Source organism: Ammodytes marinus (genome assembly GCF_949987685.1).
Source record: "Ammodytes marinus genome assembly, chromosome: 8".
NCBI classification, from domain to species: domain Eukaryota; kingdom Metazoa; phylum Chordata; class Actinopteri; order Uranoscopiformes; family Ammodytidae; genus Ammodytes; species Ammodytes marinus.
Window position 1 is genome coordinate 1,690,433 of NC_137212.1, and position 22,861 is coordinate 1,713,293.

At 40.4% G+C, this 22,861-nt stretch overlaps 2 protein-coding genes across 3 annotated transcripts in view; one reads left to right on the forward strand and one right to left on the reverse strand.

Moving 5' to 3' along the window:
* Positions 1-13,718, forward strand: part of LOC307254360 (uncharacterized protein) — a gene marked incomplete at its 3' end in the record, with an annotated part of 15,940 nt that extends 2,222 nt beyond the window's left edge. Inside the window, exons 1-6 of one of the 2 annotated variants that reach the window (XM_080032712.1) lie at position 1; positions 9,690-9,865; positions 11,641-11,769; positions 12,212-12,236; positions 12,421-12,462; positions 13,447-13,718. The exon at position 1 is cut by the window's left edge and continues 85 nt beyond it. In XM_080032712.1, coding sequence (XP_079888838.1) covers position 1; positions 9,690-9,865; positions 11,641-11,769; positions 12,212-12,236; positions 12,421-12,462; positions 13,447-13,718 — 645 coding nt within the window. The remainder of the gene's footprint in view (positions 2-9,689; positions 9,866-11,640; positions 11,770-12,211; positions 12,237-12,420; positions 12,463-13,446) is intronic. The other variant, XM_080032713.1, reaches the window with a different exon arrangement.
* A 5,726-nt stretch (positions 13,719-19,444) lies between these two features.
* On the reverse strand, positions 19,445-21,010 carry LOC307253917 (general transcription factor II-I repeat domain-containing protein 2A; the record flags this gene model as incomplete). Its single annotated transcript, XM_080032140.1, has 1 exon — positions 19,445-21,010. One exon carries the CDS (start codon positions 21,008-21,010, stop codon positions 19,445-19,447), a length of 1,566 nt encoding a protein of 521 aa, XP_079888266.1.
* Between the last annotated feature and the right edge of the window lie 1,851 nt (positions 21,011-22,861).

Here is a 22,861-nt window from a genome sequence, read left to right on the forward strand (position 1 = left end):
GGTGAGTTACCCGACAAACTTTATCTGTATGACGCTTTCAAAACAATCTCCGTTATGAGTTTATGATTTTTGACATTGAGACGTTTATTTAGAAGGAAGGAGTATGTCTGTATATGTGCACGTGCGACTGTCAAGCGAAATAAATAAATAATAAAACAAAAACTGAATAGAGTAAATGACTCGGAAAAATCGGACAAAATTATATTGTGCACGAATGAAATACACATAGGCTTTGTGACAGAGTAGACGACACCTCCTAAAACTATTTAAAAAAAAAAAAAAAAAAAAAAAAAGTAAAATTTTACCTGTTAAAAAGACCACAAAAGTACTGACATAATGTGAAACAATGAACCATGAATGATCGTATATGTATCTAGTCTAATACTCGGTAACGTCAAACTGCGTAGTTGATAAACCTAGTGCCCTGCCCGTATGAGGGGGTTTCCACCTGTTATAGCACTGGCATCTCGACCCATCCTTGCGCTATGGAATCCAAACCGAGTTGCCGTCGAGTTGTTTTCTAGACGCAACACCGTTCCCCACACACGCCTGAACTGTCTCTGAACACATTATTTGAATACTTTGCCTATAAACAAGCGTGAAATGTTAGATATACTGTATTTATTTCTCGTATTAAAATCAATGTGGACATTTGTTAAGCAAATATTATCTTGCTGATAAGAGCACTGCTGCCCGGCGCGCCTCATCTAGTAACTGGAAACGTGTAGCGCCCTCAAATCGGACACTGTCTCTGCGTTCCAGTCCCCATACTTCCCTACTATTTATTTAGTACGCCAGAAAAAAGATTTAGGATGTCCCAAATACATGCACGTCTATTGTAGTATGCTGAAAATACCTAAATGCCCCCACTAACTCCAACAGCATTTTGGAGTATTCCTCTTCTCGTGTGTGTGTGTGTGTGTGTGTGTGTGTGTGTGTGTGTGTGTGTGTGTGTGTGTGTGTGTGTGTGTGTGTGTGGCCATTTATAATTGTTGTCATGAGATGATTCCCTTGAAGTCACACCGGTTTCCCGTAAATGTCTTAACACAAAATATGAGTGTTTATTAATAGCCTATAAACAGGCTTAAAAGAGGCTGGTACTCTCTCTCTCTCTCCCTCTCCCTCTCCCTCTCCCTCTCTCTCTCTCTCTCTCTCTCTCCCTCTCTCCCTCTCTCCCTCTCTTTCTTGTGTATTCTTCTATCGCAATCTCACAGTGCAAAAAGCAAATTCCCTTGCAGCTACAACTGCTGCCCCGTCAAATGACACCTATCCGGAAATGTGTAGCTCTTGTCTCGTGATATTATGGGCCACTGTGCCAAAACTACTGTTTGTTCTTTGGCAGTATCAAGGCGGCGTCAAAGGCCATTTAGTTACTTAATGTGTGTGTGTGTGCGTGTGTGTGTGTGTGTGTGTGTGTGTGTGTGTGTGTGTGTGTGTGTGTGTGTGTGTGTGTGTGTGTGTGTGTGTGTGTGTGTGTGTGTGTGTGTGTGTGTGTGTGTGTGTAGGGAGGGTGGGGGAGGGGGGCTCATGATTCTTAACCTGCCATTGGCCATTTATAAGTTTTGCATTTTGATTACATTTTTTTTCAAAATCTTTATAGTTGAAATACTGACATCTCGACTTTATTCTCAAAATGCAAAATCCCCCAAAAAATACCTGAACTTTTTTTTTTTTTTTTTTTTTTTTCACATAGACTTTAGACTTTATTGTCCCCAAGGGGCAATTCTTCTTCACGTCACAGGTACATTTATGGGCCGCACGCCGACAGACAATAGACAGAAACAAATCACATGCATACAGAATATATAGACAGAGTGGGACTGGGGTGTTTTATCTTGGCCTTTTGTTTAGGGCTGCTATGGCTGCAGGTACCAGGCTTTTGCCATAGCGAGCCCTCCGGCACAACAGACCTGTACCTGCGTCCTGAGGGCATAATGGTGAAGTGACAGTTGAGTGGGTGAGTGTTGTCCTGTGCTATTGTAGATGCGATGCGTGAGATGGCCTTGAGATTCAGCTCTGACAGTGTGGGTGTGGGGAGACCAATTATTTTGGCAGCTATATTTGGCCCCATGATAGACTATTATTTAGTACGCTTGTCATATCTGAGCTGGGGAAAGTGGAGTATCCATTATTTACAAAAGACAACATTTTTGGATTTTTTTTTTTATTGTATGTTGCCACATGGGGTGGGGGAAAAAACCATCAGATGTTTTACGATTCTAAATTTGTGCAAAAAGCAAATGTCTGCAAATAATATTTTTTTCTTACTTTCTTACCCCTTGAATGTCAAATAAATCATGTGAAATGAAGATTTTAATCTGAAGATGCTTTGCGGTATATTACTCAAATATTCAGTGATGTTGTTACAGGATTATCAGTGTCAATATGAAGTGAAAGTATGTGGAGAAACCGGTTATCAGCAGGTTAACTGTGGCATGACACCAAACCCTTACCAGGAAATGATTCTTTAAAGCCGTTCTATGTAGTGTGTGTGTGTGTGTGTGTGTGTGTGTGTGTGTGTGTGCGTGTGTGTGTGTGTGCGTGTGTGTGTGTGTGTGTGCGTGTGTGTGTGTGTGTGTGTTTGTGTGTGTGTGTGTGTGTGTGTGTGTGTGTGTAGAATATAGTATTTAGTATAGTATTTTCTAATATTATTTTTCACTGGCATTCTGTCTGTACTGTCTGTCCCCTTATTCGCACCACAATCACACAAGCCCGTAGGAAGTAAATTGAAATCCGCAAATGTACTGAGTGACATGGCAGAGCAGTCAATAGAAAGACCACCACAACAACACCACACATGACTGTCTCATACTTTCGTAATACGGCTTTAAATATCTCAGAAAGCTGCTCTACGACGCGATTGCTTCCTGAAAATTTTGGTCACGAAGTTGTAGGTCCCTTAGTGAATAAATCCCGCACCCAGACCCTGACAGTCTTTTGTGTGGAGGGAGAGAACCAGGTGATTAAGTTATTTTTTTATTTTTTATTTATTTAACCTTTATTTATACTCAAGATATCAATTGAGGGGTGCTCCTCATTTGCAATGAAAAATGAGTACATATAAGTAAGTATACAGTACGTACAGGTAGTGGATCGTGAGGAGATATTCACTGATTTTGACAAATTAAAAAAGCATTTTCCAGACATCTTGACCTTTAAATCTTCTCAGAAGAACACAAAGGGAGAGAGAAAAAAAAGCATTCTCCGGAATCCTTGACTACACATTCAAATATAGAAAAACACAGAGGGGGGAGGGAAGGGAGAGGGGGCTGCTTTCCGTAACGACTGCTTCCTAAAAATGTTGGTCAGAAAAAGTTGTACAGTAGGCGGTTCGTTTAGTCAGCATAATCCCACCCCCCCTCAGACCATGACGTAAGGGTGTTTTGGCTGGAGGGTTAGAGTCAGGTGATTGAGAGCGCCGCCATTTTATCTCTCACGGGTTTACGAGAGGTCAAACTAGGTCGGCTTTCGTTTTCTATTTCCTTTTACATATTTCCAAACGTCGAGAACATTTACTCACTTCCTGATCGACCCACTTGCCTCCTTTGTGAACATACACACAAACGGACAACACAAAGTATGATGTGTGAATATTTGCAAGAGAAAATTGTGTATTGTGTGGAATTGTCCGAAAGAATAATAAATAAATAAATAAATAAATAAATATTAGTTCACAGAGCTTTTTAAACACATGGCCGACACATGTAATAAATAATACTGAATAAGATAAGTGTTTTAAGCAGATAAAACAACATTTTTCATTCAGAAAATTCAGTGCCGTCATCAAAAAGAACTTCACCCAACAGCTGTGTAAATGTTACGACTTAAACCAGACCATGACGTAAGGGTTACTAGAGGTCATGTGGGAGAGAGAGTGACACTTGCTTCATCTAGAATTGAGGAACTGTGTGTGTGTGTGTGTGTGTGTGTGTGTGTGTGTGTGTGTGTGTGTGTGTGTGTGTGTGTGTGTGTGTGTGTGTGTGTGTGTGTGTGTGTGTGTGTGTGTGTGTGTGTGTGTGTGTGTGTGTGTGTGTGTGTGTGTGTGTGTGTGTCAGCGTCCCGTCCCCAGACCATGACGTAAGGGTGTTTTGGTTGGAGGGTTGAATGAGCTGACACTGAGAGCTCCACCTTTTCTCTCACGGTTATGAGAGGTCAAACTAGGTCAGCTTTCAATTTCCATTCACACACTTCGACAGCAGTTACTCATTTACCAGTCACTCACTTCCTCACACGCCCACATTCTCTCTCTAAACATAATATTACTCCACTGAGCTTTTTAAAACAACACATGGCCACGTTTAAAAACAAATCGTTACGCAAATATGAATCACAAGAAACCTTACTAAAAAACGGACTTGTGCATGTTTAGGTTTTCGACATGAATATATTGAAATGTCACACACACACTCACTCACTCACTCACTCACTCACTCACTCACTCACTCACTCACTCACTCACTCACTCACACACACACTCACTCACTCACTCACTCACTCACTCACTCACTCACTCACTCACTCACTCACTCACTCACTCACTCACTCACTCACTCACACACACACACACACACACGATAAGAGAGAAATCTATTACTATGACCTCTAGTAAGTTACTAGAGGTCATAGTTGGCTTTCTATTTCTATTTACGGTTCTACTATATACACACACTTCGACAGCAGTTACTCATTTACCAGTTACTCACTTCCTCATCCTCCCACATTCCTCTCTCTGTTAACATAATATTATTCCACTGAGCTTTTTAATACAACACATGGCCACGTTTAAACAAATCGTTACGCAACTAAGAATCACATGGCAACGTTATATACGAATGACCACAAGTATGTCGACACTCATGGAAAGTCTCTGCAGCTTAACAGATTTACTAAGATACGATCTTAAAGTTTGAATACACGTTGTCTTAACCCCTTAATGTCCACTGTGGGATTTCATCATTTACTTTTAAGCACAATAGAGCTCAGAACCAATCCATTGACATCTCTCAAATATGTCAAAGTTTGAAGCTATGGCGAAAAGCAGTTAGTTGAGTTCAGTTTGCCACACTTTGGATGTGTGTGTGTGTGTGTGTGTGTGTGTGTGTGTGTGTGTGTGTGTGTGTGTGTGTGTGTGTGTGTGTGTGTGTGTGTGTGTGTGTGTGTGTGTGTGTGTGTGTGTGTGTGTGTGTGTGTGTGTGTGTGTGTGTGTGTGTGTGTGTGTGTGTTGAGTTAAGTTAGGCACACTTAATTGGTGCTACAAGTATAATTCAAGTTGAATCAGAAATTAAGGTGAGGTTAGGAAGTGACGTGTCCTTGTGACAGTTAACACTCTGTGTGTGTGTGTGTGTGTGTGTGTGTGTGTGTGTGTGTGTGTGTGTGTGCGCGTGCGTGCGTGTGGGTCACGTAGACGACACACTACATAAACAAAAATTATGACGTAATATCAGTGCTGGGGGTTTCCTTTTTCTAGAATGTGCGGCGGCAGACGTCTTATCTGCAGTAAACAGTCAATCGTGGTACAGCGCACGTGACAGTAATGAAGAATCATTATAACTAACTACTGGAAAGTTAATGGTTTGTGTGTGTGTGTATGTCTTTCTCTCTGTCTGTCGGTATGTTGGTGTTTGATTGTGTGTGTGTGGGAGCGTGCGTGCGTTTGTGTGTGTGTGTGTGTGTGTGTGTGTGTGTGTGTGTGTGTGTGTGTGTGTGTGTGTGTGTGTGTGTGTGTGTGTGTGTGTGTGTGTGTGTGTGTGTGTGTGTGTGTGTGTGTGTGTGTGTGTGTGTGTGTGTGTGTGTGTGTGTGTGTGTGTGTGTGTGTGTGTGTGTGTGTGTGTGAGTGATGCAACGCACACAAACACGCACACTGTGATTAGTCACACCCCCAGATCTTACTGGCAGTTCAAATCAGCAGTTAGATTCACGGCCAATCAGAGCAGACTTGGCTTTTTGGAAGGCGGGGCTTAAAAAGACTAGAGCTCTAGAACGTTTCAGACAGAGGCTGAAAAGAGCACATTCAGGGGCGCCCTTTAGCTCAGTTGGTAGGGCGTCCCCCCCCCCCCCATGGCCTCGGCCAGCAGCGGACCCGGGTTCGATTCCAGCCCGCTGGTCGTTCTCTGCATGTCACTCCCCTCTCTGACCCATTTCAACTCTGTCTCTACACTGTCAATAAGCATAAAAATGCCAAAATAAATATCTATAAAGAGAGTAGATTCAGCAATGGCTCTGTGAGATTAACCCTGGCTGCGTTCCGAATTGCATGACTCTTTCTTTTTTCTATTCTACATACTACATCTGACGATAAAAAGAATCTAGTTAGGATGCAGTAGACATACTATTGGGACATACTTTTCTCTCTTATTTCATCATAACATTGCGCCTTGATCTTGCTCTTGCTTTTATATCCGTCGCATCCCCGTTTGTTTTCATAACATGGACCTATAGGCTTCGTCGATGTTACGTCACTTCACGTGCGCACTGGATTGTGGGTCAGAATCGCCCAAATAGGATGCACTTTTCAACACTAACAATCTTGGCCGCATGAAGTAGACCATCCGGGTATTCTAACCATCCTAAATCTGGCCACAAGAATCGGGACATCCTAAATTTTTTTCTACATACTATATAGTAGAAAGTATGCGATTCGGAACGCAGCCCCTGTGTTCCAAAATCAGATAAGGAAGTTTTTTTTTTCATTATGTCGAGAAGTGTCAAGAATAAAGATGAATACTCCAAAATGCTACTGGGGTTATTGGGGCATTTATGTATTTTCAGCATACTACAATTGACCTGCATGTATTGGGACATCCTAATCTTTTTCTGGCATACTAACTTCACTTTAAGTTACAGTAGCGTCTTTTATGGCTCTTACAAACCGTAGCATAGTTTATCTTTCCCTAGTCATAAGTGTGACTTCAACATTGCATGGTTGGTTAAGGTCACTGAACTGTGTGTGTGTGTCTGTGTGTGTGTGTGTGTGTGTGTGTGTGTGTGTGTGTGTGTGTGTGTGTGACACGGCCACTTAAATAAAGGAAGTTAAGTATTTCACAGTGCATTAACTCCACAGACAGACAGTGAGTGTGTGTGTGTGTGTGTGGTGTGTGTGTGTGTTGTGTGTGTGTGTTGGTGTGTGTGGTGTGTGTGTGTGTGTGTGGTGTGTGTGTGTGTGTGTGTGAGTGGTGTGTGTGTGTGTGTTTGTGTGTGTGTGTGTGTGGGTAACACGGCCACTTAAATAAAGGAAGTTAAGTATTTCACAGTGCATTAACTCCACAGACAGACAGAGTGAGTGTGTGTGTGTGTGTGTGTGTGTGTGTGTGTGTGTGTGTACAGACAGAGTGAGTGTACTTCAGGTGAAAGCTTTTTGTTTTCTCAACACGCCCTTCGTTGTAATCTGATACAATAGAGAGAGAGAGAGAGAGAGAGAAGAAGAGAGGGAGAGAGAGAGAGAGAGAAGAAGAGAGGGAGAGAGAGAGAGAAGAAGAGAGGGAGAGAGAGAGAGAGAGAGAGAGAGAGAGAGAGAGAGAGAGAGAGAGAGAGAGAGAGAGAGAGAGAGAGAGAGAAGAGAGAGAGAGAGAGAGAGAGAGAGAGAGAGAGAGAGAGAGAGAGAGAGAGGGGGAGAGGGGGGAGAGGGGGAGAGAGGGGGGGAGAGAGGGAGGGAGAGAGGGAGACGAGGGAGAGAGGGAGAGAGGAGAGAGAGAAGAAGAAGAGAGGAGAGAGAGAGAGAAGAAGAGAGGAGAGGAGGAGAGAGAAGAGAGAGAGAGAGAGAGAGAGAGTAATCTGATACGATGGACAGACGCTTAAACAAGCTGCTGCCACAAGTCAAATCATCACATTACAAGTCTGTCAAACAAGAGCCCTCAGGGGTATAACAGATAACAGCAGGGGTCAGTTTACTGTGTGTGTGTGTGTGTGTGTGGTGTGTGTGTGTGTGTGTCTGTGTGTGTGTGTGTGTCTGTGTGTCTGTGTGAGACTGAAAGCTTTGCCTACAAGAATCCACACTGTATACTATCCTAGGAGTAAGTTACTGAACAGGAGATACAGTATTACATCATTTTGACAACAAGCGTTCTCCAGAATCACTGACTGCACCTTTAAATAGTAGTAGAGCATTTGTTGGGGACTTTGTTTTAGCTGGAAAAAGATGTGGTGCTATTTGGAGCAGCAGGAAGGTGTGTGTGGGACTGAGTCTTACTTAACTGCAGTGTGTGTGTGTGTGTGTGTGTGTGTGTGTGTGTGTGTGTGTGTGTGTGTGTGTGTGTGTGTGTGTTCACAGTGATTTGTTTTCAAATCCTTTAATCTTTGTTGATCTATTGTTCAGAGTCTAAAAGGATATAAAGGGAGATAAAAAATGAGTGTCAGTAACACTCCATATCTACTTACAGCTCCTTCATAGTGGGTTTAAACCTCTTTACATGTTGTCTGTAAACACTATGAGCTCTTTGTATCCACAGGGGAAGCCCTCTGAAGTGGTTGGTATTACTCTGAAGGCTGCCGTGTCAATCATTTTATGGGTTTTCAGTTATTGTAAACGCAATATCTCCAGAACGCTTTGAGGGATTGTCTTCAGACTTTGCACCAATGTCGACTGTGACTCAAAGATGAACTGAATAGATTTTGGAGGTCAAAGGTCAAAGGTTACTGTGACCTCGTGTACAAAATCTTAATCAAACTATTCCTGTCTAGAAGGTGCTCCGAGGAACTTTCAGTCTGTGTTAATTCTAGCGCCGCCTTTGGACTAAAAGCAGTAGTGTTTTTACTACGCCAGCTGTTGTTCCTGGGTGAGCGTATATACCCATGACAAAGGCATTAAGAAAAACTATATAAAAAAAGCATTCTTTGCACTGAATGGTCTCGTTTGCTGTTACGTGTAATTTATGATCATCAGAGGAAAAATTAGACTGTTTCAGAAATATTTAAAAGTTCCTTGTAGCACCTTATAAAGAGCTGGACGGCTTATTTGAACAGTTTATTTGAACAAACCAGAGCTCAGTTAATCTTATCTCCACTTCACCTGAGCGGTTTATAAAGACACTTCTGTTCAACAACTGAGTTAAAGTGCAGTGTGTATATCTAAGGACACACTCACACTTGTTTACATTTAAGATTATAACGAGCTTTTACTCACTGATTCATTGAACGCTGAAGTGTGTGTGTGTGTGTGTATTTAAGGACACACACACACACTTGGCTCTATTGATCTGTGCCGTGCTTAAGGGGGATGCGCTCGCTCACTCACTTACTCACTCACTCACTCACTCACTCACTCACTCACTCACTCACTCACTCACTCACTCACTCACTCACACACACACACACACTCACACACACAGTTGTGTTCCACTAACAACTCTGATTTTCGACTGTCGTTTATTCACAAAAATAAAAATGCCGACCGTTTGGAAGCGATGTTATGACTAGTAATGTGTCTGTCTGAGTTTACAACTTAACTTGTTTTTTAGTTTTTTTTTAAGATTATTTTTTGTCATTTTCAAGCTTTATTGGACAGTACAGAGTTGAAATGGGGGGGGGAGGGATCGAGAGAGAGAGAGAGAGGGGGGGTGGGTGACCTGCAGTAAAGGTCCACGGGTCGGATTTGATCCCGCGTCCACTGCAACGAAGGCCGGAGCCGATTAGGGTACACGCTCTATCCACTACACCACCCTTAACTTGTTTTATTTTTTGTTCTTTTTCTGCAGCTGTATTTCTGCTGATGGTCGTTGCAGTTGAAGCAGCTCCTACCACAGCTCTGCCAATCAAAGACCCACTAACACTAACATGCAGCGGGATCAAACATCCTAATGGATCAGGGACCTACACCCTGTCTAGACCACCGGCCTCACAGAGCTGCACATACGGATTTGAAGACGAAAACGTAAGTCACTACACTAAAACTGCAAAGTTACTGTATTTAAAATGTTCTATTTCTATTCTTTAGCTTTTAAATGTTTTATTTCTACTCATTCTTTTCTCTAATATATCTGGAACACACTCCCAGAGAACTTGAGGTCTGCTGCAACTCTCAGTTCTTTTAAATCGAGTCTGAAGACTTTTCTGTTTCCATTTTAACCTGTACTTTTTATTTAATTTAAATGTTTTACTTCTTTTCATTCACTTTTAAATGTTTTATAATGTGTTTTATGTATTCTAATCTTGCCCCTGTAAAGCCCTTTGAGTGGCCTTGTGTCTGAATTGTGCTATAGAAATAAACTTGCCTTGCCTTACAGAAGAGTACTAGAAGCTAAGTGAGAGAAAAAAATGCATTTTCGAGAATTAATTGTGCATTAAAAGGTGCTCCGAGGAACTTTCTGTGTGTGTTCATTCTTGCGCCCCCCTTTGGACTAAAAGCGGTAGTGTTTTTACCACGCCAGCTGTTGTTCCTGGGTGAGCGTATATATACCCATGACAAAGGCATTAAGAAAAACTATATAAAAATAGCATTCTTTTACACTGATGGTCCCGTTTGCTGTTACATGTAATTTATGATCATCAGAGGAAAAATGAGACTGTTTCAGAAATATTTAAAAAGTTCCTCTTAGCACCTTTAGCTAACCATGATATCTATAAGTAAATCATTTTACCTCTTCATCTGCAGTTTTGTGTAGGCGTTGTGATGCTGCCGACTCATTCGTTTTCAAAAATAGATCTGAAAAAAACAACTTCTCAATCGGTCTGCACATAGTGGTAGGATGGCCTAGAGGTAAGGTGGCGGACCAGTGACCATGAGGTTGCTGGTTCGATCCCTGGCACCGGACAGGGGGGTGTTAGTTGTAAAACTAGCAGAGGCTGGTATTGCGTCTACGGTGCCCACCATCTCTACCATTGTGTCCTTGAGCAAGACACTTAACCCCAAACTGCTCCAGGGGCGCTGTACTATGGCTGACCCTGCGCTCTGACCCCCTCCGAAGTGTGGTAACTTGAGAGGGGAGATGAGAAAAGACGAATTTCAATGTGCCTCGTGTACAACTGACAATAAAGATAACTTAACTTAACTTAACATACAATGGTGCTGGAGTTATTGCAACATCACTGATGAGTACGTAGGCTGGGACCTTCTGCCATCCCTCTGATTGTGAAATTCTCCTCTGAAAGAAAGTGGAAACTCCCCAACACTCTCCTTAATCTTCTTCTAATTTTAGTTTTTTATAATATAAACAATGTGATGACTGTGCAAAAACCTGGTCACTAAAGGAACGGTTTGTGCAAAGAAATAAAGCTATAGTGTGTAACTTTTTTCATATACATTTAAGGTTGGATACATTCAAGCCATTGCCAAAACAAGTTGATTAAGCCTGTTATCAGCTCCAAAAAATTCTCTCTGTATTTCTCAGTATGGCAGCGTTTACAAACTGGTGCCCCCCCCCCCCCCCCCTGACACTGGTGCAGGAGCTCAGAAAAATCCCCAAGAAGAGCCCAAGAAATGTTTCAGTTGTTGATTCTACTGCTAAGAAAAAAAAACCTGGACGTACAGCAGAAGGTATAAAATCCATGAGCCATCACTGAAGGCTTTACCTCACGTAGATGCACCGACAGTGTTGTTGTAATTACTCAGAATTCCTCATGAGAGGGGGGCGACAGAAGTTACGCACTGTAGCTTTAAAGCAGTAAATTAAATTAGTGAATCTGTCTTTTCTGTGTTTGTTTTTCTAGAGAACTGCCATCACCTACGGCAAAGATTTTGGTGATCCTAAAACAACGAAAGTCCTGCATCTCACGGACCAGTCCATCACCCTGAAGGAGTTACCGGGCGTCCTGCATTACTTGGAGGACTGTAACGGGGTAAATAACGTCGTCATGTCCAGAAGATAGTGGAGAGAGAGAGAGAGAGATAGATAGATAGATAGATAGATAGATAGATAGATAGATAGATAGATAGATAGATAGATAGATAGATAGATAGATAGAGTAAAACAGAGTTATATTTAAAAATAGATAAATAAAAGCCCTGAGTAGCACACTACCAATGAGTCCTATACACAAGGGAAAATATGGTCTTTGTAAAGTTTTAGCAGAAGCATATTTAATAAGATCAATTTAAGCCCCATTCGATCCTCTGTCTCCCCGCCACTGTGTGTGTGTGTGCGTGTGTGTGTGTGTGTGTGTGTGCGTGCGTGTGTGTGTGTGAATGGCTTAGTGAGAGGCAAATAAAGTAGTTAGATCAAAAATCCTTGGAATATAGTCACTAATATTTCACTCTTCTGCTGTCTCTTCCTTCCTTTAGAAACCTGTCGTGGCGAACTGCACTGGTGAGTTTGCCATTCAAATATTCAAACTAAACCAACCAGATTGTGCAGAGAACACTATGAATTAGAAACACAACAGTCAGATCTCTGGAAAGAAAATTCATATATATGTGCTAACACAACTATAGATATATACACAGATACATCGACAGCTGCTGCACTGACTTCCATTGTTTCTGTTCTTTAGTGCACAGCCCTCCGTTGGACCTAGTCCAGGCTCCTACCACCGGTGAGTCACACTGTTTCCTATTACAGCCACATTCACTGCTTGAGGTTTAAGATAACTGATCACAAGTTTATTAAAAAACAGTTTTGACAGGAACCACAGCTCAACCACAGGAAGCATGATACACACAACACAAATCACATACTCTTTCTTCTTACTACACTACATACTAAAGTACAAAAGAGTTTTAGTCTTTTTACTACACTACATACTAAAGTACAGAAGAGTTTTAGTCTTTTTACTACACTACATACTAAAGTACAGAAGAGTTTTAGTCTTTTTACTACACTACATACTGAAGTACAGAAGAGTTTTAGTCTTTTTACCACACTACATACTAAAGTACAGAAGAGTTTTAGTCTTTTTACTACACTACATACTAAAGTACAGAAGAGTTTTAGTCTTTTTACCACACTACATACTAAAGTACAGAAGAGTTTTAGGGCCACAGACAGGAGAGAGAAAAAAAAATCAGATAAGGAAGATTTTTTTTTCATTATGTTGAGAAATGTCAAGAATAAAGACGAATACTCCAAAATGCTATTGGAGTTAGTGGGGAATCTAGGTTTTTTCAGCGTATTACAATTGACATGCATGTATTGGAACATACTAAATCTTTTTCTGGCATACTAAATTGTAGGGAAGTATGGGGGTTGGAACTCAGGGAGAGTGTAGGATGTTGAGTAATAGGATTCATTGAGCATAAGCCAAACCGCCTCCACAAACCACAACACTGGAACATTTCCATTAGCTGCTACAATCTCACAGTGAAAGCCAACCCGACCTGTTAGAATAATTATTTTTACATTAAATTCCCTGGTTTTTCACAGACCCAAAGCGCTTTTACATTGTTTTGTACACATTCACCCATTCACACACACATTCATACACCAATAGCAGCAGCAGCAGCTACCACGCAGGGTGCAAGCTAACTATCAGGAGACATTTAGGGTTCAGTGTCTTAAATGTAATTTTGTTTCTTTGCAGAGAACACTACAGTCAACTCCACCAAGATATGTTTATCTGAGACTGTGTGTGTGGACCAGAATATAGTAGTTGGACTTGTAATCCTCGCTATCCTACTTCTAGCCGCTGGTTTCGGGGGGGTGTACCTTTGGAAGTGGTACAACAAGCGCCAGCGAACTGCAGAGGCGACTGCTTACACTGCTGTGAATGACGACATTAAGATTGGATCAGTTGGTAATGGTGTGCAACCAATTGAGGTATACGTTGACAAGGAAGGCAATACAGGTCCTTAGCAAGGCTGAGAAAAGTCCAGTTGCCTCATTGTTGTACATAGCAAAAGCAATACCAAAAAAAAAAATCAATTAAGCTTAAAATGATGCTTCTATCGCCTTATATCTGTTAGTTTCTGTACGATTCATTTCTTAAGTTAAGTTAAGTTTTCTTATCTTTATATACGGTTTATATACTGTATATTTTATTTTATCTGTTTGTTTCAACATGTGTATGTCCTGGACTGTGTGAAACCAGGTCAAACTGTTTTAAAGGGTCTCGTTTTGTTTGGGGTTCAAAGCTCCATGATAGAATGCTGTCTCTCTATCAAGTTACATGCCATTGTACAGAAGCCATAGTAACTTCACTTGAATGCTAGAAGTTATCTCTCTGTCTCTGTCTGTTAGCCAGCTCGCTTGTAAAAGTAAAACACAACCGACTTTTTATTCTTGTTACGATAATGTCGATAACCGTTCTCTGAAAGTCATAAATGTCTTAAAAACTTGCAAAAAAAACTAAAACAAACGTTAACTCAAAAGCCATAAACACGTTGTATGTTCTGGTTGGGTGCTAGTTAAGAAAGCAAACTTCTAAAAATCCGTTCAGAGATTTCAATTTGAAACAACTGTTTGTGTACAAGCTCTCTCATTGACCTCTCCTGGAGATATCTACTCAAATATGTCCGTATTTGCCAAGAGAACATAGTGATGTGAGCTTCAACAGTTAGTTTCATATCCCTAAGGGCTTTTTGAGGGAAGTTGAACACGTTTTATGAGTATTTTTCGTCATTTGAAAAAAAAAATATCGCGATGCTCAAAGGGTTGTTGAAAATATACTGCCAGTCTTTTTGTCTCCATAGTTAAATGGACCCATATGGCTGCGGTTATTAAAAACCCACAACTACGTACCTCCCAAACTATCAGCAAAACAATCGGTTTCTGAATGACACAGAAGCTAATAGTTATGACAGAAATCTCGCAACAATACTTGTGTGTGTTGTGGTGAGATGAAGTCTGCTTGTAAAGGAGTTGGTCTCATTGAAGATTCGTGCCCTGATACACAAAGCCGACCACAAAACAAAACGAAAAGCCCACGAAAATTCAACTTATTCGCTTAACACTTTGCATCGCCATCTTGGTAGTTTACTAAACGTTGACATGGCATTTTAGACTTCTAGTCCACTGGAAAAACCCACTAGAAGATAGTTTTCTTTATTAGACCAATTTACACAAGGCACATTGAAATTTGTCTTTACGCATATCCTCTCTCAAGTTACCACACAGAATAGAAAACGATAAATTTTTCAAATCACAATATATTTGTTCATGTTAACATATTAACTACAAATAACTATTAACTTTTTTAATTAATTATTAATTGTACGGGTATTTCCAAATGTTATAAGACCACTCTACCAGCGCACAACCAATGTAGTGTATTTCAATTTTATTTTAGTCACACACAAGCGCACACACACACTCACACACACACACACACACACACACACACACACACACACACACACACTGTCTGTTTATTTTAGTCACAGCAATCAGCTTTCCCTAAAAAGATTTGCTACATTTATTATTATTGGACATAGTTTTGTGGAGAATCTTTGATCCAAGCCGCTTCACACTCAGCACTGCACTCTCACCTAAAACCTCGGCAACACACACCCAAAGTTAACACACACACAAAGTTAACACACACACAAAGTTAACACACACACAAAGTTAACACACCCAAAGAGGTGAGGATAACAGAGGAACGGTTAGAGAGACATTCGGGCTAAGTTTACAAGACAATACTTGCGCTAAAAAACTTTAAAGGCTGTAGTAAGCAGACAGGCTAATAGTTTAGGACATATCCTTTTCACATAGTTTTTTTAATTAATTCCGCATTTAAGGCCACATTATTTTCAATACAACCGGAAAGTAAAATATCCTAAATCGCTGTAGAAGGCATGACTGGCTAATACTGTAGTAACTGTTGATACTTTTTATTTTATTTTATACTTTATTGTAGGATCAAAAATTTAATCTGACAGTAAATTACTTATATTGACAACATCCTACACTTTTTTTTTTTGTGTGGTGTTGATACATTCTAGGAGACATCCCATTCACAGATTTTTTTTTTTTTTAAATTACAATTTTGTTCAAAAAAACTTTATCAACAACAATACATACAAACAAATACAGACATTGTAGATAGATGTAATACGACGGTTGGCTTGGTGTATCAGGGCTGCAGCTCATTCGAACCCTTAACCCCAAAACGTCGCCAGTCTCCCGGATATATTTATATATATCTCGGAGGTCAAAAGGTCCTACTGAAATGGTTCACATTCAAATATTAACCGAAGAATGGCCCATGGTTGACTCGAAGGGGGATGGAAAAATAATGGAAAGAAAAATGAATTCTTTCTCTGGTTTTCCGATTTTGTTCTGACTTGCTGATTGCAGTCAGAGCTCAATGCTTACGTATAATGCTGATAGTAAAATAATCTTCTACTGTGGAAGTTGGGAGGTTCATTAATAATGGTAATAATAACTATTATAATATATTAAATATATGAGTCAAATAGCACATGTATTGTACAGACACGTGTGTGATATTTAAAAGTGCTACGAGGACATTTTTTTATATTTCTGAAAACAGTCTCATTTTTCTTCTGATGATCATGAATGACATGTTACAGCAAATGAGACCATCAGTGTAAAAGAATGCTATTTTTATATAGATTTTCTTAATGCCTTTGTCATGGGTATATACGCTCACCCAGGAACAACAGCTGACGTGGTAAAAACACTACTGCTTTTAGTCCAAATGGGGTGCGGAAAGAAAGTTCCTCGTAGCATGGACTCAGATTATTGTACAGGCGTGAAGTTTGTACCGGGATGTTCACAAATTAAATTTTATGTTTAATGTGATATCTCTGGCCTTCAGGGACCCTAGAGGTTAAAGTTGCTAAAAGGAACTTTGAAATATACAATTTCTAGGCTATATAGTTTTTCTTGATGCCTTTGTCATGGTTACGCTCTCCCAGGAACAACAGCTGGTGTAGTAAAAAAAAATACCGCTTTTGTCTAAAAGGGGTGCTAGAATTAACAAAAACTAAAAGTTCCTAGGAGCACCTTCAAGACTATTTTTAAAGCTGTGCTATGGAATATTTTAATATTTCCAATTCAAAAATTGTTTTGTTTTGATATTATTTTTCCTCGGTTTTTCAGTCCAAAATAAACATTCCATTTGAATTTTTTTTCGGATGACATTGTTTATTGCTTTCAAAAATATTCTCAGAGCTCAAGCCACGCTGGATATACAGTATTTTTGGGGCTGTTGCTTGGCAGTTGAAACTAGCTTAGTTTTTTTATTATGGGAATAGCAGTACATATATTATACCCTGTAATGACCACTTTCTACCAGAGGTGGCGCCAAATACACTCCAAAAAGCAAAGTTCCATGGTACAGCTTTAACCTTTTTTTTTTTGTCTTATTTCCTAATTTTGTTTGTTTTTAAATCACTCCACTTGTATCTGTAATACTGTATTTGGGTCTTATCTTATTTTATTGGTGTAAAAATATACTACAAGTTATGTCACATGTTTTTAAAAAAATAATTCTAAATCACGTCCTGTCATTAAATACGTTTCCAAATAACTAAGACTTGAAGCTAAAACAGGTTGTAATGTTTAGTGCCTTTTTAACATGAATGTCACGTCTCATTGTATGTTATCACAATGCAAAAATATTCAGATTTTAAGCCAATGAACTACTGCCCAGGTTATCATAAAATGTGCTGTATTTTCATATGTATTCATGGTGCCTTTTCAGAATTTGTACTTGACTTATTTAGAACGATTTGAGACAAATTTTTAATATTTTTTTTAAATTATTTTTAAGACCTAAGTGACCTTTTCTTTCCTTTCTAATCATGTTAAAGATAATGATTATTTGTGCTTCATTTAAGGGGCTTGCTTGCTTTTAGGGGTATGGTAAAAAAAAAAAAAGTGTGGTTTTTGTTTTGGCTATTAAGAAAAATCTATGCCAGCTATTAATGGCTATGAATTAAAATCACTCACAGTTAATCCATAATGCTTTGTATGATTTCTGATTATTGTTTTTTGCCAAATAAAGTGGTTTTAAATGGCTGTCTATGTGTGGTTTCTTTTCTGAAAGTAAAGATATCTACATTTAAGAGTGTACTGATGTTAACATTCTTCATTTCATTTTGAGCCAACACACAATGCAGATGTGTTTTAATGTCTACACCAAGTTATAACCTTAACCTGTGGTGGATTAAAGACTTGCTATTGGATATTTTAGGCAGGTATTGTATCCAGGTAAAAATGTTGTTAACGTTTCTGTGTGTGTGTCTGTGTGTGTGTGTGTGTGTGTGTGTGTGTGTGTGTGTGTGTGTGTGTGTGTGTGTGTGTGTGTGTGTGTGTGTGTGTGTGTGTGTGTGTGTGTGTGTGTGTGTGTGTGTGTGTGTGTGTGTGTGTGTGTGTGTGTGTGTGTGTGTGTGTGTGTGTGTGTAGGTTTTACTTGTTGCATAACCAATTGGCCTACGGAAAAATAGATCAATTTGAAGTTTGAAGTTGACACTAGACTAGACACCAAAGAGCTACAAAGCAGATTTCAGTTTTACACACTTCCCACAACAGTTAAGAATTTTCGGAACTTAAAGGTGTAGTCAGTGATTCTGGAGAACGCTTGTTGTCAAAATCAGTGAATATCTCCTCATGATCCACTACCCGTCTGTACTGTGTGTGTGCACTTAAAAAAACCCAGTGTTAATACACAGCCTAGGCTCTGTAAAATGGCTGTTAAAATGACTGTACTATATGATTTATAGTTTTCCAGGGAACATGATTTCTAATATGTGACTATAAATAGTGAAACCCACAAAGACAGTTGTTCTTCATTTTTGTTCACTCATTGTGAAAGCACACTTCCTGTAGATTGGCTATAGCAGGGGTCGGCAACCCAAAATGTTGAAAGAGCCATATTGGACCAAAAAAACAAAAAACAAATATGTCTGGAGCCGCAAAAAATTAAAAGCCTTACATAAGCCTTATAATGAAGGCAACACATGCTGTATGTATCTATATTAGCTATATTAGCCTACTATCAAAATGACTAAATTGGCTACAAATACATTATGAGCCTTCATAATTAAATGTTTTTTTCCCCGCAGCGCATCCTAGAGAATGACGCACCACGTGACTACTCTGTTGTACGATGCCGCCTCAAGTTTAACTTCATTACAATATTAATGAATTATGTTTCATTGCTTTGATGAAATTAAAGAAATGCAATAAAGAAATCAGATTTTTTATGTCGTTTTTATTTTGAGGATTCGAAAACAACAACAACAAAATGGAACGTGCATAACGTGCCCCTTATCTGGGCAACAAACGGAGTGTAATAAAACGCAGCCTGCATTTATAAAAATAAAACAGCAGCCTTTTGAAAAGGTAAAGTATATAAAATCAAATTAAGACAGTTTAGTTTGATTTCTGTGCAAATGCCAAGCAAGTCAGTGCAAGGGTAAAACGCAGCAGCATCCTCTTCACTTTTGACACGCAGCCAACGCAGCTATATCCTCGGACCTGAGCAACAAAACACAATAATGTCCCTAAGTGTCATTCCAAATATACACTGACAAAAATCAGAAATCACTTTATAAAAAAAAGCCACTTTGTTACTAAATATGTGCCTATGACAGGATTGTGTTCTTACCCGTTTAATGTGACTTTTGTTTTCGGACATCACCCGTCAGCTTCTCAACATCGGGCATGTAAGATGTAACTTTAATCTTGACGCAGGACTGCAAGCTGTCATCTGTGAGGCGGGTGCGATATTTTGATTTGATGTAGTTCATGTTTGAGAAGATCTGCTCGCACAGGTATGTTGATCCAAAGATGGATAATACTCCAAATGCATATAACTTCATGTTCCTGTAACTGTCAGGAAGAGCATTCCATGTGTCATAGACAAGTTTCTCGGGTGTTGGGAGGCTTCCCATTTCGCTCCATTTGTGGCTTTGGGCAAGCTGGGCTTTCTGGCGAGTGACGTCTTCAAGCTCGGCTGTCAGATGTTTGAATTTGGACACCCATAAATCTTTGTCGGCTATATCAGCCATTTCCATTTCAAGGTCAGCCTGATTTACTCCTGGGAATGTGCTCAACAAGGATGGGTCAATCTCCAGGGGTGTGACAGGGAAAGACAATGTCATTTTTTCCTTTCGGAACTCGCAAAATCTGCTCCCAAATGCAGTCTGCATATCAACGATCGCACCTTGTAAATAATCACCGTTGAGTGTGTGATCGTGATGGGCTTCTTTGAATTCTCTCAGGGAGGGGAAGTGGGAGAGCGTGCCTCGCTGTACATCCCTGGCAAAGACAGTCAGCTTGCGCTCGAATGACAGAACAGCTTCCAGCATTTGCAGTGCAGTGTTTCCCCGCCCCTGGAGACTTTTATTCAGCTTGTTTAGGTGGCTTGTCATATCCACCATAAAGTGCAGTTTTTCGAGCCACTCGGTATCTTCCAGTTGCGGGTAGTTCAGGTCTTTGCTTTTCAGGAATGTTTTCACGTGTTCTAAACAAGCAACAAAGCGACGCAAAACCTCACCCCTGGACAGCCATCGGACTTTGTTGTGTAGCAGGAGATCGGAATATTCGCTGTCAACTTCATCAAGCAATGCACGGAACTGACGGTGGTTCAGTGCTTTTGCAATTATCTTGTTCACCATCTCGATGACAAGGTTCATCACCGCCATACACTCCGATGGGAATGTTTGTGCACACAGTGCCTCTTGATGCAAGATGCAGTGGAATGCAAGCAGATTTCGATCCAATGCTTTCTGTAGCAAAGTCACAAACCCCCTTTTTGATCCTCTCATGCTGGGAGCCCCATCTGTAGCCACTGAAATCAGGTGGTTGGTGTTTATTCCATTGTCATTTAAACACTTCAGCACAGCCTCACATATGTCCTCCCCCCGTGTTTGGCCTTTCAGTGGTATTAATTGGATCATTTCTTCTTGCGGCCCATCGGAGTTCACATACCTGCATAAAAGCGCAGTCTGTTCAATATCGATCACATCACAGGACTCATCACAGGCAATTGAGTATGCTGGCGCTGAATTAATGTCCTTGATTTGCTGATCGGTGATGTTGCCTGCCATTTTAATGGCCCTTTCCTTCACTGTCTTAGCGGAGAGAGGCATGTCTTTGATTTTCTGTATTATCTCGGTTTTGTTTTTGAAATCTGCAAATAGGTGTTCTGATATGTTGATGAACGACTCCTTCATGTAGTCACCATCTGTGAACGGTTTTCCACGCTTTATTATCTCCCGGGTTGCAACAAAACTTGCAGCAGTAGTGGAGTTTGGAGATGCAATCCACTTCTTAAATCTATTTTTGCGCTCCTCTAATTTCTCCAGAAGTAATGCAATCGCACTTTTTCTCTCACTCCCAACTGGGTACTCGGCTGCAAATGTAGCATGCCTTCCCTGGAAATGTCTTTCCACATTACTCTTTTTGTTATTTGACAACTTCTCGCTACAGAGCAAACATTCAGGCAATCCTTCCGCATTAGCAATGAATGCAAATGATTCGGTCCAAGAAACGTTGAAACCTCTGTTCTCCTCTGTTATTCTTCTCTTTTTCCCTTTGGGATCCATGGCCCATCACACAGCCGCCGATTTGTTTACGACAGCCACCTGCCTGGCATCCCGCCCTGCTGATATAAACGTGTGTCGCAGGCTATGACGCAAATCTCGGGTGACAGAAATGTTGATATTTAATATTTATTCTACACATTTTTACAGCATTGGAAAACGTTAAGAATGTTTGTCCTCCTACAGAAACCATATTAAAACAAAAATTATATTTCCCTCCCCCATCTTTTTCCATTTTCAAACATTTTTGAAAAAGCTCCAGGGAGCCACCAGGGCAGCGCCAAAGAGCCGCATGCGGCTCCAGAGCCGCGGGTTGCCGACCCCTGGGCTATAGCTATGGAACAGCCAGTAAGATCTGGGTGTGTGACTAATCACAGTGTGTCAACTGTGCTCACCACACGCACGCACGCACGCACGCACACACACACACACACACTAACTGAAACCATTTCTGCAGGTGGCTATTATAGGATCTCAATAACTACACCAGGGGGAAAATGTCACAAATGTTTCCAGATAATATCCGCTTCAGCAGATCTGTAAAAAAAATCTCAAACTCACACTTCACTTGTCTTTTAATTATTTATTTTGGTCTCAATATATTCAAGTAACGGTTTACAATCATGATGGACGCGAGCGATACTGTGGTCAATCACAAAAGAAAAATTGAGGTTTTTCCGTTTTAAAAAGTTACAAAAATACAGCAGGGAATATATTACAATTTTACTTAAAAAAATCTGATTGTTTTCATGTTTTCATATTTTCATACAAACATTTTATTTTTTTATTTTTTTTAATTTGTGGAAGAACGCAGTCCAGTTTTGTCTCTGTAACTCGCCAGTTATGAGACAATTCTGAGTCCGCGACCTCGACAAAACAGTTATTTCCTGACTGTGGGATCCCTGACTTGATGTCTTTGTGCCCGTGTCCACCTATCGGCTTTTTCTGAGCGCAAGCTTAATTTTTCCATTTCGATTGAGAAGCGGCCGCTCGGAGAAAAAGGCGCCGCTTCAAGCTTTTCCAGTTGAAAAAAAGCTGAAAGAACTTCACATTTAAAGCTGGGGTGGAGGATTTGGGGAGAAAATGGCAGTTGGGATAGAGATTTGAATCCAAATAACTCAACCGCTCCACTTGTTCTCTTTGGTCCCTCCCCTATGGTCCCTCCCTGACACGCTCTACACCAACAAAGTCGTGCCAAAGTGAATGGACAGTCCCCAACAGCCAATAAGAACAGAGAATCGAAGCCTCGCTCTGATTGGTCAAAGTGTACAGCTCATGTTAACTTCGACCAATCAGAAATCATATACCCCAGCTTTAAGCGGAGGGGACGTCACCGGCTTTTTCAACGGGCCAATCAGATAGTAGATCGTCGGGACTCGAAGAGAAACTGCTTTTTACTGACTCTGTTTACCATATCATCAAGAAAGTTCTACAAAGTTCTAGAATGCAACACTCCCTGGGTAACCCCAACCCTTTCGAATA